This window comes from Galeopterus variegatus, unplaced genomic scaffold (genome assembly GCF_000696425.1).
Source record: "Galeopterus variegatus unplaced genomic scaffold, G_variegatus-3.0.2 Scaffold9643, whole genome shotgun sequence".
Lineage (NCBI taxonomy): Eukaryota > Metazoa > Chordata > Mammalia > Dermoptera > Cynocephalidae > Galeopterus > Galeopterus variegatus.
Window position 1 is genome coordinate 53,801 of NW_007735754.1, and position 15,145 is coordinate 68,945.

The window sequence follows — 15,145 nt, forward strand, 5'->3', positions numbered from 1 at the left end:
ATATTATGATATTGTTCATTGATTATTTTATGATTATGTAGCAAATAAGAAAGAAAAGTATAAAAGTCTGATGCTTGCTTCAATAAATTGTCAGCATTCAGCAGATCCCTTGAGTCTGTGTGTTTGTTGTCCCAGCATTCAACAGATCCTTTGAGTCTGTATGTTTGCTGTCCGCTCCATCGCCGACGCTGCCCTTCCTCCCTTTTGGGGGATCCCTTACCAGTGGGGACCTTTACAATCTCTGTGCTGGGGCTGGTCCCCGGCATCTCAAGTCTACAAATGAAACTGGGGCTTACAGAATGCGGGGATTTACTGAGGTTCACACAGATTGTAAATAGTAGAGCAGTGATCACAAAGTCACATGATACCAGACATGCTTTGGATGTTCTCAGACCCTCAGTCTTTGGAGAAGACAACCTCTGGAATATAGAGACCCTCCCTCTACACACTGCAGACTAACAGCATCAACCCAGGATCCAAGAGAAACACATTTTCAGCTGTAAGTTAACATCTCTAAACACATCTCAGTTAATTTCACAATGTTTCCAAGACCAAGTCTCTCTCAAGCTACACCTTATCAAAAACAGGTGTTCCTACCGGAAGAAAGAGTCTTTGGGCAGCACAGGGTTTGAATAATTTCTTCCATTCCTGAGGGTTTCCAACAGAAAATGTGATAGGATAGATTCTGTGCTCAAATTTCTTTGTGTATGATTCAGGCCACTGTCGTAACTGAAAAACATGAAAGGCAGGGAAGGGTGATTAGACTACAGGAAATACGGAAAACACCTGGAAAGCTTCTCGATGTTCTAATGGAAATTATTCAGGCAACTTACACAGAAAGTCCAATTTCATCACCACTGTTAATGTTCACTAAATGAAAGACCATTTTCTCCTATTGAAATTACTAGGATTTAAAAAAATAACATTCACAGTTGGCAAGGATGTTGGAAAACCAGCACATAAACACTGCTAAGGGGAGTATAAATTTGAACAAACTCCCAGAAGGGCAATATGGAAATTGGTAACAACAAACCCCAAAAGATAGAGGTATAAGGATTTTCACTACAACCTAGTTCATCATAACAAAACTTGGGAATAATCTAAATGTCCAATTATAAGAAATTTGGAAAATTAATTATGATAGAACTATATATACAATGGAATAATGTGCAGTTAGAAAAAAGTACATCTACATGTACTGATACGGAAAAATGGTTATAATATATAGCTAGGTTTTAGAAAAAGCAAAATGCAAACAATATTTATAATACGGTTCTGTTTAATGGGAAAAAATATATGCATATACATTTTATATGTAAGAAAAATCTGGACAGTATGCACCTCATTATTAAAAGTGGGCACCTCTAGAGGTGGTGGTGGTGGTTTCATTTTCTAAGTTTATATTTCTGTGTTCTTGAGAACCTTTATAATGAGTATAAACTACTTTCTTTGTGTATATTAATTTTATAACAAAAATTTTAAATACACTTTATTTTTAGGGCAGTTTTATGTCTAAAAATTAAGGAGAAAGTATAGAGGGTTCACAAATAGCCTCTTTCCTCCCTTGGCCCAACATTTCTCCTATTATTAACATTTTGCATTTAGTGTGGTATGCTTGTTGCAACTGATGAACAAATACATGATAATTATTCACTGAAGTCCATACTTATTAACTAAAGCTCATAGTTTACATTAGGGTTCACTTTTTTTAATACAAGTACATAGTCATGTACCCACCATTATAGTATCATACAGAACAGTTTCAATACCCTAAAAATCCTCTCTGTTCTACCTGTTCAGGCTTCCCACCCTCCTTCCCCCCAAACTCCAAGCAACCACTGATCTTTTTACACTCTCTTAGTTTTACTTTTTCCAGAATGTCATACAGTTGGAATCATACAGTCTGTATCCTTTTAGACTGGCTTCTTTCAGTTAGCAATATGCATTTACAGTTCCTACATGTCTTTTTATAGCTTGATAGCTCATTTAGCACTTAACATTGTGTTCCACTGTATGGATATACCACAGTCTGTTTACCCATTCACCTACTGAAGGACATCGTGATTGATTCCAGTTTGGGGAAATTGTGAATAAAGAAGCTATAAACATCTGCGCGCGGGCTTTTTTGTGGACAGAAGTTTTCAACTCATTTGGGTAAATACTTAGGAGTGCAATTGCTGGGTTGTGTGGTAAGTCTACATTCACCTTTCTAACTGCCAGATTGTCTTCCAAAGTGGCTGTACCATTCTGCATTCTCATCAACAATGAATGGGAGTTCCTGTTGCTCCACATTGTCACCAGCATTTGGTGTTGTCAGTGTTCTAGATTTTAGCCATTTAACAATTTTAGCTCATTGTTATCTTAAGTTGCAATTCCCTAAGGACACATGATATTGAGCATCATTTCATATACTTATTTGCCATCTCCGTATCTTAATTTTCTTAGTTAATGCCTTCCAACTGCCACAATAACTCTACTTTTAAGAATTTATCCTAAGGAGAAGTTCCAAAAGTGCAAACTTATTTATTACAAGGTTGTTTATTGGAGTACAGTTTGTAATTGAAAAACTAGAAACAATCCAAATTAGAGATTGGTTAAATAAGCTCTGGGGTATATCTACATCACAGAATACAATGCAGCCATTAGCAATAATGTTATAGAACTGGAGTCAGCAAATTATGGCAGTGCAAGAGCCAAATCTAGCCTGACACAAATAGCCAAGAATGGCAACATTTTAAAACACATATTTCTGTCAAGAAGTTAGCTGTCATTATAACTGTTACTTCTGTTAAAAAAAAAAAAAATTAATTGGGAGGCCATTAGACTGAGGCAGCTCCAGTGCCCTGAATTCCTACATAACCAAATTGAAACCTAAGTCAGTGTAAATGGTCATATTCTAAGCCAATCAGAAACTGCCAACTAACCTCTAACTAGGGACTTTACATTACTTATGCTCAACCAATCAGAAACCACCAACCAACCTCTAACTAGAAGCTGTTCACTGGAATGATCCAAACAAGGCTACTGTTCCATGTTAACCAATCAAATATTTTCTTTGTCTCGCTTCCACATTCAGGTTATAAAAGCCTTTCCCTTAAGCCTCTTCATTGGAGTCCCTGAAGCACTTGTGATTTGGAGCTGCCTGATTCTCGAATCACTAAATGCTCAAATAAACTCTTTAGTATTTTAATGTATCTCAGTTTCTTTTAACACTTTTTTGAAATTACAGATTCTCTTCGACTTACAATAGGGTTACATTTCCATAAACCCATGTGAGCCAAAAATATTGTAAGTTGAAAATGGATTTAATGCTGGCAACACAGCAGACAATCTGCAACTTAGTAATGCTTCAATTTAGGATTTTTTGACTTTAAGCTGGTACAAAAGCAGTACACATTCAGTAGAAACCATAACTCCATCATAAGTCATAAGGAGCTCCTCAACTTATGACTGGGTTATGTCTGGATAAACCCATAAAAGGTTGGAAAATTGTTAAGTCAAACCATCATAAGTTAGGCACTATCTGTAATCTTTTATCTCTGGCTGCTTTTAAGATTTTCATTTTATCTTTAGTGTTCTGTTTTTTACTGTGCTGTATCCAGTTGCAGATTTCTTTCCATTTATCCTGCTTAGGATTTACTTGTCTTCCTGAATCTGTGACTGGTGTATTCCATCATTTCTGGATCATTCTCCACCATTATATTTTTAAATATCCTCTCTCTTCTAGATCTTCTCTCTAGAGAGGAGAATTCCTATTACCCCCCATTTCGCTTCTCATTCTATCCTTCATATCTTAATCTCTATTTGGTATTTTCCATCTCTTTATCTCTCCATGTGGCATCTTGTATAATATCTTCTAGTTCACTACTTCTTTCTTCAGTTCTCTTTTCTGCTGATTAATACTTTTCACATGGGCCTTATAGCTGTTCTCACAGCCTGTTATCAAGACTCCCAGAGATGCTGGGCTGTCTTACCCTTGTTCTGATTTAGTCATGCAGCTCAAAGTTCAAGAAAGTCCTTGAACCTCAACCTGAGGAAACTGAGGGTGATAAAAGCCTACTCAGTTTTGGAGTATTCTGCACCATATATTGTTCCTGTACATTCTACTTCGTATACTGTGCACTATGGCATTCTGTAATCATACTGTATATTGCATACCAACAAGACTGTTGAGATGCCCCTTGCTTCAGATGAGGTGCTCCTTGGCACAATCCAAGCTAACCAACATGCAGAACTGCCCCAAATTCTGAATGTAACATTGGGCTTGGAGGGGAGCAGTTGAGATTTCCGAAGATCTGATGTCACTCTCTCATTTAGACTTAATCGTCTGCAACTGTGTGTCTACCTGTGAGTCCCTTTTGGGAAACAGAGAACTTAGACCTCCCTGTGTCAGGGCTGGGACTAGGGGAGGTAAGTAAGGTGCCTAAGGTGCCAAATTTAAGCCACCACTCACTTCCAGGTTCGTGCAAGTGCTGACCATAGGCAACTTGCTTGCCTCACTTTAGCTCCAGCCTTGCACTCTGCTATTGGATGACATTGCTGGTTTTTTAGCTGAATAACCTGATTGTGTTGACTTCCTTCTATATCCTACAGATAAGTGAACTTTGATTCATCTAGGTGGCATCTGTGTGTCTGGTCCCTCTGAAGGTTAATCAGAACCTCCTACTGACCTTTGTCAATTTGGTGGCTGAATAATCTTTCACTAAGTTTTTCTATTTTATTGATTACAGTTCATTTTTAAAGTTTGTCCTTGTTCTTTTTTTTCCAAATTTGCCTACTCAGATTTTCTCTTTTATTTCTGTAAATACACTGTATCTGTGTTTGATAAGACCACAGTCTGAGGTTTTTGTTGTTTCTGCTGACTCTCCTGGGACTTGTTTCCTTATGTGTCTGTTGACTTTTGATTGTGAGTCTATCTATAAGAACTCCATCTGTAGAAATTCTTTGATGCCTGGGCTGACAGACCCTCCAAGGAGGATTTGTGTTTGCTTCTGGGGGGGTGGAATGCTCCGAGGCACAGTAGATACCAGGATCTATTTTAATTACAATTCTCAGCTTGTATTTTTAAAAAAGGACCTCACAGATACTTTAGTTTCAGGAACCAAATCCACTTTAGGAATGACAATGGTCTCAGGTTCCCCAAAGAGAAAAGACTTAAAAAAAAAACCTCATTCAGAGTCAAGACATTTTTTCCTTGTTTCCTGTGTGATGTTCTTTTTGGTTTTTGTTTTGTTCTAACTTTGTACATCTTTTTCCTGAAAGTGTGGCCCTTCTTGGGTCCCAGCTTTATGAGGAGTGTTCTCCATTCACCCCGTCTGCTGAAGGCTTTGAGTCTAGTCCCCAGGACCCACTTAATAACCAGTAAATCTCCACTACAGATCCAGTGGTATCCATGCTCACTTACCTACCAGTCTTGCCCACCTCATTCTTTACCTCACTAGACCACCTCTCCTTTCTTGCAAGTTCATTCATTCTTTTAAAGTTTAAAAAAAAATATTTTTGAGCATTTACAGATGGTAAAGAACAGACGAAGACTTTTAGGATCTTGAGTCCACTATATCACCTTCATAAGGGTTTGGCTGGCGCACAGTAACAGACTAGATACAATGAAGCCATTAAAACTCAGTTGGGTCAGGATAAACTAGGTTTTGGTGCAGTAACAAATAACCCCCCAAATCTCAAGAGTTTATTTATTTTAAGAGTTTATTTTATTTTAAAAATACAACTTTATTTCTTGCTCCTGCACCCATTCAGATTGGTATGGGACTCGGCTCCATGTTCTCATTTAGGGGCCAGGCTAGTGGAGGCTCCATCTCAACTCACACATCCATGAACACTGAAACAGGAGAAGGAAATGTGGCAAAGCACACACTAGATTTTAAAAGCCTCCACCCAGAAGTGATACATTTTACATTAAAAGTCATGCACATCGGGCCGACCCCGTGGAGCACTTGGGAGAGTGCGGCGCTGGGAGCGCAGCAGCGCTCCCGCCGCGGGTTCGGATCCTATATAGGGACGGCCAGTGCACTCACTGGCTGAGCGTGGTGCAGCCGGTCACAAAAAAAAAAGACAAAAAAAAAAAAAAAGTCATGCACATCATTGTCACCCACATTTCACTGGCCAAAGCAAGTCACATGATCACACCCAACTTCAAAGGAGTCAGGGAGATGCCAAATGACAGGGGTCTAAAAGGATGGAACGTCCAATGAGGACCATGAAGGTAAGACAATGAGGGCCACATAACAAAGGTTGCACACTTACCTTTACCCAAGTCCCCCATATACTTCCCTCACAGGGGCTGTTCACCCTTAGCTTGCCTCCTCCAGTAATGAGGATCCCAATACACTCCAAAAGTGCTCCTCACCCAGAATTAAAACCAGCTTCCTGAGACTTCCCACCCATCACTCCTTGTTTTGCCCTGCAGAGCAACACGGAAGAAATCTAATTCCAATTTTATATGTCTCTTAACTACTGAAAAATCCCTCAACATCTCATTCTCTGGGCTATTTTTCCCTAGATCCTCAAAAAATACAAAACTAATAACAAAGAGACACGGCCCCTGTCCTCTAAAAACACATGATACTATTTCAAAGCAGCCTTTTGGAGCTTTTCCTTTCTTTAAAAGAAACAATATCCCTCACCCTTTTCTGGTTACTTTGTTATTCACAGGAGGCTAGGTTGCAAGCAATAAAACCAATTCAGGCTGTTTAAGGCAAAAAATAATTTTGGGTTTTTTTGTTGTTGATTTTTGGAGGCTGGCCAGTATGGGGATTAGAACCCGTGACCTTGGTGTTTTAAGGCTGTGCTCCAACCAACTGAGCTAATTGGTCAGCACACGCACCCCCACCCCAAATTTTAATGAAAGGATATGGGGTGGCTCAGAAGACCACTGGGGAGAACTGGAGAACCAAACTCGGGGACTACACCCTGGCCCAGCTTGAGCCAGAGCCAGGTGGCGTGTGTGTCTTGTCTGTCTGTTAACTGGAACCTGCTACTAACCAATCTGGTGAGGAAACTCCAGCCACTGTCACTACAAGTCTCACAGCCTGCCCCACCGACTCCAGGCACTGGAAGCTTCTGCTGACACTTCCTGCCACAGCAGTCCTCCCTCAGCCCCCCAGCACACACACACATGCACGCACAAGATGTTGCTGTCCACTGGCCCCACCTATCACCTGAAGGGACTGGCAGGCCTCCTTACTGTTGTGTCCCACGATTTTCTGATTCTGCATCTGCAGCAGGAGCACAGATTAGCCAAATCTAAATCACATGCCAGATCTCAAGCTGCCAGAAGAGGCTAAGAAATCAACCAGCTGCCATTTTCTGCTTGTCTGTTCAGAGATAACAAAAATAAATGAAATTTTAAAATACTATATGTACAGTCAACCCTCTGTATCCGTGCTGTATCTGTGGGTTCCGCATCAAAGGATTCTACCAACCACAGGTTGAAAATATTTGGGAAAAAATAAATTGTGACTATACTGAAGATGTACAGACTTTTTTTTCATGTCATTATTTTCTAAACAATACAGTATGACAACTATCTATATAGCATTTACATCATATTAGGTAATCTAGAAATGACTTAACGTATACAGGAGGATTTGCATAGGTTATATGCAAATACTACAACATCTTATATCAGGGACTTGAACATCTGTGGATTTTGGTACCTATGGGAGGTCCTGGAGCCAATCCCCCATGGATACCAAGGGACGACTGTGAATATAGTGCAGATGTGTACAAATACCACCAGGCATATTGTACTTATGCAACTTTCAGAAAAACTACTTAAATATAGAAGAATTCGCCCATACTGCAGCCTCCAAAGGAATCGTAATGGCAATTGGCATTTTGTTTTGTTTTCACCCTGAGGTAAAATATGTGGCCCTGAGCTCCCTGGGAAGTTATTACAAGAAACTCTGGATATGCCCACAATGCCTCAGTGTTAGAAATGACAGCCATGAGAAGGGGGACATGCCCTTCGCACCAGCATTTGCTTGTGGCTCAGCAGGAACCAACTGCTGCTGCTCTATTTCTTTTGTCCTGACAAAGTACCCAACATATAGGAGATGTTCCAAAGAATCTCTGTGGAATGAAAGAAGAAATATATGACCTGATTTGGCCTCACAATTACACTCCTCAATAAGCAGAGTAAGTATCATTTGCCCTGGGATACAGATGACAAAATTGAGGCTGAGAGAAGTTCTATGACCTAACTAAGGACCAATGTTTTAAATCTAAACTAGTACCATAATCTCTGTATGGAAAAGAAAGGGGTGATACTACATGCCCTGCCTAGCTTTTAACACCCTGTTTTAATTTCCTTCATTAGTTGAGCTTCATTGGTTTAACAAAGATGTGAGGAAATGAGCCTGCAGAAGGGTCAAGCAAGTCATCAGGGACATACCACAGCTTCACAAATGTCTACAATAATTTTCCCATGCAATGTAGTTCCTAATTGATAATGCTCCAGTTACTATGGCTCATAACAAATGAGCCAACTTATACTCCCAAAACTCAGGAGTATAAAACAACCATTCATTATGCTCACAGATTCCATGGATCAAGAATTTGGACAAGGGACGTAGGAACAGGCTGACTGCTCCATGAAGTCTGGGGCCTCAGCTGGAAGCCTTAATGCTGGGGCTGCTCTGAAAGCTCATCCACTTACATGTCTGGTGGTTGAGGCTGGCTGTCAGCTGGCCACCCTCTCTGCATGGGCCTCTCCATGTGGTCTCTCTGTATAGGATAGTTTGGTTGTCCTCAAGCACAGTGACCAGGTTCCAGGGCAGGCATCCCAACGAAAAACTAGCCAAAAGCTGTGTTCTTTTTATGACCTAGCCTCAGATGTCACATAGCATTACATTTGGCATACTATATTTTATATATACATACATATTGCTTTAAAATAAATTACCCTAAAACCTAGTAGCTTAAGACCACACCCATTTATTATCTCATATAGTTTCTTAGGGACCTGCAAGCTGGTTGTTCTGGCTCAGGGTCTCTTATGAGATTGGGGACTCTAGTCATCTGAAGGCTTGATGGAGCTGCAGGGTCTGCCTCCAAATTCACTCACATGACTGCTGGCAAGAGGCCTTCAGTCCTCACCATGCAGGGGTGAAGGCTACTCTGACATGGCAGCTGGCTTCCCCCAGAGTGAGAGATGCAGGAGATAACTAAAGTGACCCAGGTTGGAAGGTAAAGTGCCTTGTATAACCTAATCTCAGAAGTGACATACCATGACTCTGCGCCATGCTATTGGTCACACAGACTGACTCTGGGACAGCGTAGGATGGAAATATACAAGGACGTGAGTAACAAGAGGCAGGACCACTGGGGCCTCTTTGGAAAGCACAATCTGCCACACAGATACAGTTACACATCTTCCTTCCCTTATCATTTTTAAGGCCAAATCTGTATTTTATTCTGCTCCATCTCTACACCCCAGCTTCTAGCATGCAGTAGGTACTCAATAAATACTTGTTAGATAGATATTGTGCAGAACTTGACCAGTGTTCACCCTTATCCAGTTTCCCTACATTCCTGCATACAGAGCACTTCTCAGTCCCCAGTGGTTGGATGGGCCTTTGACTGCTTCTGGCCAGTTAAATGTGTGTGGAAAAGACCTGTGTCACTGTTGTGCTGAGGGAGTGAAAGGCACAGTCATGATTCTCCAGTCTCTCTCTTTCCTGAACCAGCATCCCAGGAAGCATAGATGCCAAATGCTCCAGCAGGTGCAGCTACGCACATGAAGAGCCTCAGCCAGCTCGCACCCGAGATCTAAGAGGCTGCGTGGGACAGAGACTCTGTCCTCCATGGAAGACAAGTTGCAGGCATGCGGGAAGTCTCCAAGCTTTTTAGGAGTTGTTACTGCAGCCTGACCTAACCTATCTTGATTACAGATATATCATCTCTTTTATCAATCCTGTTAGCTCCCAGTTGCAGATGGGGAAACAGAGGCTCAAAAAGGCCAAAAGACTTGCCCAAGATCATGCAGCAAGTAAATAGTGGACCTGAGTTTGAATTTGAGTCTTCTGTCTACTAGCTCAGGAGGCAGTATGGTAGAGTGGTTAATACCATGGAGGTTTGAGCTAGTAAACTTGACCTGACACCTGATGGGCAAATCACTAAAACTCTCTGAGCCTCAATTATCTCAGTCTGTAGAATGGGGACATGATGTTTACCTTCTTCAAAGGGTTGTTGTGAGGATTAAATGAGATGAAATCATAAATCATAAGCCCTTGACAAATGTTATATATTATTATCATTTCCCTTATACTACAGCTTCAAAGCAGCTAGTTATGAGTGTTTCAACCTTTTTCCTTCCCCCTTCCCCCAAATCAGATCTTTTACAAAGCATTTTTCAATAAGTTCTAAGACTATTTTCTCCCCTGGCTTCTCTTGGTGAAGATGTCAAGGTGATTTTTTTCCTTCAAAAACATAACATGTTTTCTAGCTTTCTATTATTAACCTTTCTCTGCCCAACTTGCTTTTTTGGGTATTTCTCATTAGCGTGGCTAGCCTGGTGACATGGTGTTACACTGTTGACTCAAGTTGGCAGATACAAAACAAAGTAAGTTCTCTCTCTGCCAGCATTCAAGAACTTACAGCAAGAGAAAACTTTCAAGGAAAACAAAGCTTGGTCTGTAAAGGTCATGCATGTACCTACTCTAGTGGAAGAGGCCTTCCCAAAGCTCTTCTTTTATATTGGTAAAAACTCATTACTTGTTTGTCAGTATGAAAAGAGTCAAATGAACAGTGACCCAGCCACATAGTAAAATACTATGTAGTCACCAAAAAGGACAAAATAAGGATACAAATGTACTGACCATGAACAATGCGGATGACATGGTTTTAAGTGTAGAAAAGCAAGTTCCATAACATATAGAGTATATTCTTGATTTTGTTATAAAAAACACCCCAATAATTTGCATACATACATATGTATATAATTACAAATATGCTTATCTACATATACAAATACAGACACATACACACACCTGCATATAAAAAAGAACATGTGGAAGAGCCACTCAAAATTGTTAACTGTGATTATTCCTTGTGTGGGACTGAAGCGTAGTGAGGACTTCCATCTTTTCACCTATCACCTATATCGTTTGAATTTACTTCAATGAACATATATTACTTGTTACTTTAAAAACATAAACAGATAGGGCCGGCCCGTGGCTCACTCGGTAGAATGCGGTGCTGATAACACCAAGACCATGGGTTCAGATCCCATATAGGGATGGCCGGTTTGCTCACTGGCTGAGCGTGGTGCTGACAACACCAAGCCAAGGGTTGAGATCCCCTTACCGGTCATCTATTAAATTTAAAAAAAAAAAAAAAAAAAAAAAAAAACATAAACAGATAAAATAAGCTATTTCCCCCCAAATGAGAACAATGCTAATAACACCAGCAAGGATCAAGGCCTGTGTCAGGTGCTTTAAGTGTTACCATCTCATTCAGTCCTCAAATGTCTATGAGGTATGTGTAATTACCCCTCTGTCACACCTGAGGAAAGTAAGGTTCAGAGTCAAGTGGTCAAAGTCACACAATTGAGCATGCAGCAAAATACATTAGTGAACAGGACAGGAAGTTCCTAAGATGTATCTGTCTGTATTCAGTAAATTCATGCCACGATTTTCACAAATTCACCTGTTTATCAAACTCAGGCTTCAGAGAGTCTTCAGTAAAGATGTGAAATTGGATTTTCCTGTGGCTAAAGAGCACAGCTGATTTGAGCATGACCAGTGTCTCCTCCAGCCGATTGCCACAGGCCACCACAGCCAGGTGGATCCAGAGCTCGGGTGGCAGCACAGCTTGGAAACTCCTGGGTCCTCCGGGTCTCCTAGAAAGAAGAAATACAAGTTAAAGCTATTACTAAACTAAAAAAAAAAAAAAAAAAAAAAAAAAATAGTGAACGGTTGGAACATTTTGAAACATGAACAGGCACAATCTGTTATATTTTATAAAGTGATAAGCATTTTGACAATTCTTCCTGCTTACAGAAAAATACCATTTATTCCCATATTTATCCTGGCAATAGCAGGATGAGTCACTGTTTGGACTGCTATAGGTGTCTGAGACTTTTTCTGCCAGCACTCAGCTGTCTGGTGCCTGCTGGCTGCCTACTGGCCCGTGTTTGGAAATAGGATTGCTAAACTTCAACAGCTGACACAAGGGCTGTGGTGCTCCCACTCGCACGGGCCGTGGAAATTAGATTTAAATGCAACTTGAACAAGAAAAGGGTGGGTTGTGGCTTTCCCACGTGAAATGAGCAACATGATATTCCCATCATCTGGATGTTTTTAGGTTGTGGTGGAATGCATGACCACTGGACCAAAGGAAAATTATGCAAGTCCGGGAGGTGAGCAAAGAAAACAACATGTGCACCCCTTTTACATCTCGGGAGAGTCTTGAAGAAACAGGTGTTAATCCCAACTGTCTCACCAAAGATTGGTGAGGTTGTGGGTGTGAAATTCAGCTTCCAGTGTGAAATTCATATTAATGAGAAGCAGGCAGGAGAGAGGACAGGTTAAGCTGAAAATGACCAAGGTATCAAATACTGAGTCAACAGCTGAGAGGGGAATAGAGTCCAAGAGTCCAGAATCATCATCCAGCTATTTCCTAGTAATAAAGGATTTATTCCAGACAAGGAGAGGCAGCCAAGCCTCAAACACACCACTGAGAAACATTTGCAGGCAAGTTGGAAGAAGTTGGCCCAGAAAAGGTGCCCTGAGACAAATGAAACTAATTTACTTGCACAAAAGATTTGGAGACTGGGGGAACTTGGATGTCAAATGCTACCTTCCTTCCAAAACCTTCGAGTTCAATCAGCACACTGCTCCATTATTCACTCTCTGTTGAATAATGGCAGGCTCGTTCCAGATTTCCTTCACCAGGAGGAAAGTTGAAGATGCGGGTGGAGCACTTGGGGAAACTTTCCAATCTGATTACTTAAGAACATGCTTAGTAGAAGCACAGCCTCATGGCTCAGCTAAGTCCAGATGTGGAGAGTTACGTGGTTTCCACTTTACTTTCAGGGATCATAGGAAAAGACAGTAGAGATGTCCTAAGTATGTCAGAAACTGCCCACTTATCTTCATCCCCCTGCTGTTACCCAATGTGGTCCCTACCTTCTCTCACCTTGATCACTGTGACAGCCCCCTAGGTGGTGCACCTCCCTCCAGTCTTACCTTTAACGCCCACCTTATGCTTTCCCCTTGTTGGTACAAGGGTGATGTTCTTCTAACATGCAAATAGGATCATGTTATTTCCTGATAAAATCATGTAAGGGCTCCCGGCTGCCCTTAAAATCAAGTCCAAACTGCTGATTATGCCTCCTACGTACATCACTTGCAAGGGCCTACAGCACCTCCAGCCTGAGGGTGGCTGCTCATAATCATGGTCATGGTCACACTTACATTCACACATTCTCTGTTTCATTTCTACCCCACAAGACCATGCTGCGTTAGTTCCATGTCTTGGCATATACATTCTCTCTCTCTCTCTCCTCTCTCATTCTCTCTCAGAAATACTCTTCCCCACCCTCTCTTCTTGCTAACTCCAACACACTCATTAATCAACAAATATTTACTGAGTACCTATATAGCACCAAGTCAGGAAAGGCCTCACTGAGAAGGTGAGATCTGCCAATGACTTGAAGGAGGTAAGGGAGTAAGCCAAGTGCATTGCTGGGGGAGGAGCATTCCAGGCAGAGGGGACAAACAGAGCAAAGGCATTAAATCAAGGGTGTGCCTGGAGAATTTGCAGACCCCTGCCTGCAGGACTCACATGCCTGTTCTTTTCCTTGGCTTCATGGGTGGGTTTTCATGCTCACTACTAAAGCCAACTCCCAATTAACATGTAAAAGGGTGGGAAGGATATGTTAAAGATAATGCTAAAATATCAGTCAGTTAAAAAAATCACAGTCAAGACACTAGCCAAAATATGCTACAAAAGAAATTTAATGTGAACTCATTTGCTTAAAATTATGCCCAGTATTTAGGAACACAAGCGCTGTTCAAATGTACTAACAATAAATGCAATCGCTTACATATCTTAAATAAGAACACCCTCCTCCTGCCCCAAACAGAACTCTACCTAATTTAGCTTGACCTATTGGACTTCTGCACGAATAACAAGTTTTAACCTTAGTAATCAGGGAAATACAAATTCAAACAATAAAGGGGTTCAATTTTATTTTCAGATTGGCAAAATGATAAAATTAAATAAAAGTTTGACCATACTGAGCTTCAGTGTGGATATGGGGCAAGGGACAGCCCAGACATTGCTGGAGACAGCTTAAGTTGGTCCAGACACTTTGGAGAGTCGTTCGGCAACTTTTAGCAGGGTGAAGATGGACATACACCCTCCAGTTCTACTCCTACATACATAACCTGAAGAAACTCTTGCACATTTGCATAAGACCCAGGCAAGAATGCTCAGAGCAGCCCTGTTTATGATTATGAAACACTGGAAATAAACTTTGCTGTCCATGTAAAGGAGAATCAGGAATATAATTGATATGTTTAAATGGCAGGGTACCATGTAGCTATGAAAATGAATAAACCAGAATGGAACGTACCAACATAAGGCCAAAGAGGAAAGAAAGCAGTCTGTAGAAGAACAGCAACAGAATGACATTTAGATGAAGCTTAAAAACAAGCAGAACAGCAATGTATGTTATTCACAGATACATGTACTAAGAATAAAACACATGCAGGAGGATTAAAAACACCAAATACAGGGTGGCAGTTATTTCTGGGGATTAAAATTTTATTTCTTAGCTGAGTGGTGGGCATACAGAAATTCGTTTTGTTATTATCTGTAGTTTTTGGGTCCCCAAACGATTTGACAAATACTTTTCTTTTTAATTAAAAAGAGCTTGCACTCCCTGCAGCACAGCAGGCCACCTCTTCTTTTCTCTACAGGCTTCAGTGACTTGGACCTGCATGGTACAAAAAGCAGGGGCTGGGGACTGCAATCTTTCATGGTGTCTGGTGACAGGTACTAAAAAGAAAAATAAAAGCCTCTCTTGGTGCCAGTTCAAGTATCAGTGGTTGGGATTTAATGAGACCTTTGCTGGCCTCATGCCATTACTTCTCATATTACATTAAAAATCACAGGCTTCAGG

At 40.9% G+C, this 15,145-nt stretch overlaps 1 protein-coding gene across 1 annotated transcript in view; it reads right to left on the bottom strand.

Annotated features, from left to right (window-relative positions):
• GXYLT2 (glucoside xylosyltransferase 2) overlaps nt 1-12,512 on the bottom strand; it is a 61,960-nt gene extending 49,448 nt beyond the window's left edge. The window contains exons 1-3 of the mRNA XM_008593781.1: nt 12,460-12,512; nt 11,665-11,857; nt 598-729 (exon numbers count right to left, since the gene is read on the bottom strand). Coding sequence (XP_008592003.1) covers nt 598-729; nt 11,665-11,857; nt 12,460-12,512 — 378 coding nt within the window. The remainder of the gene's footprint in view (nt 1-597; nt 730-11,664; nt 11,858-12,459) is intronic.
• Nucleotides 12,513-15,145: the final 2,633 nt, after the last annotated feature.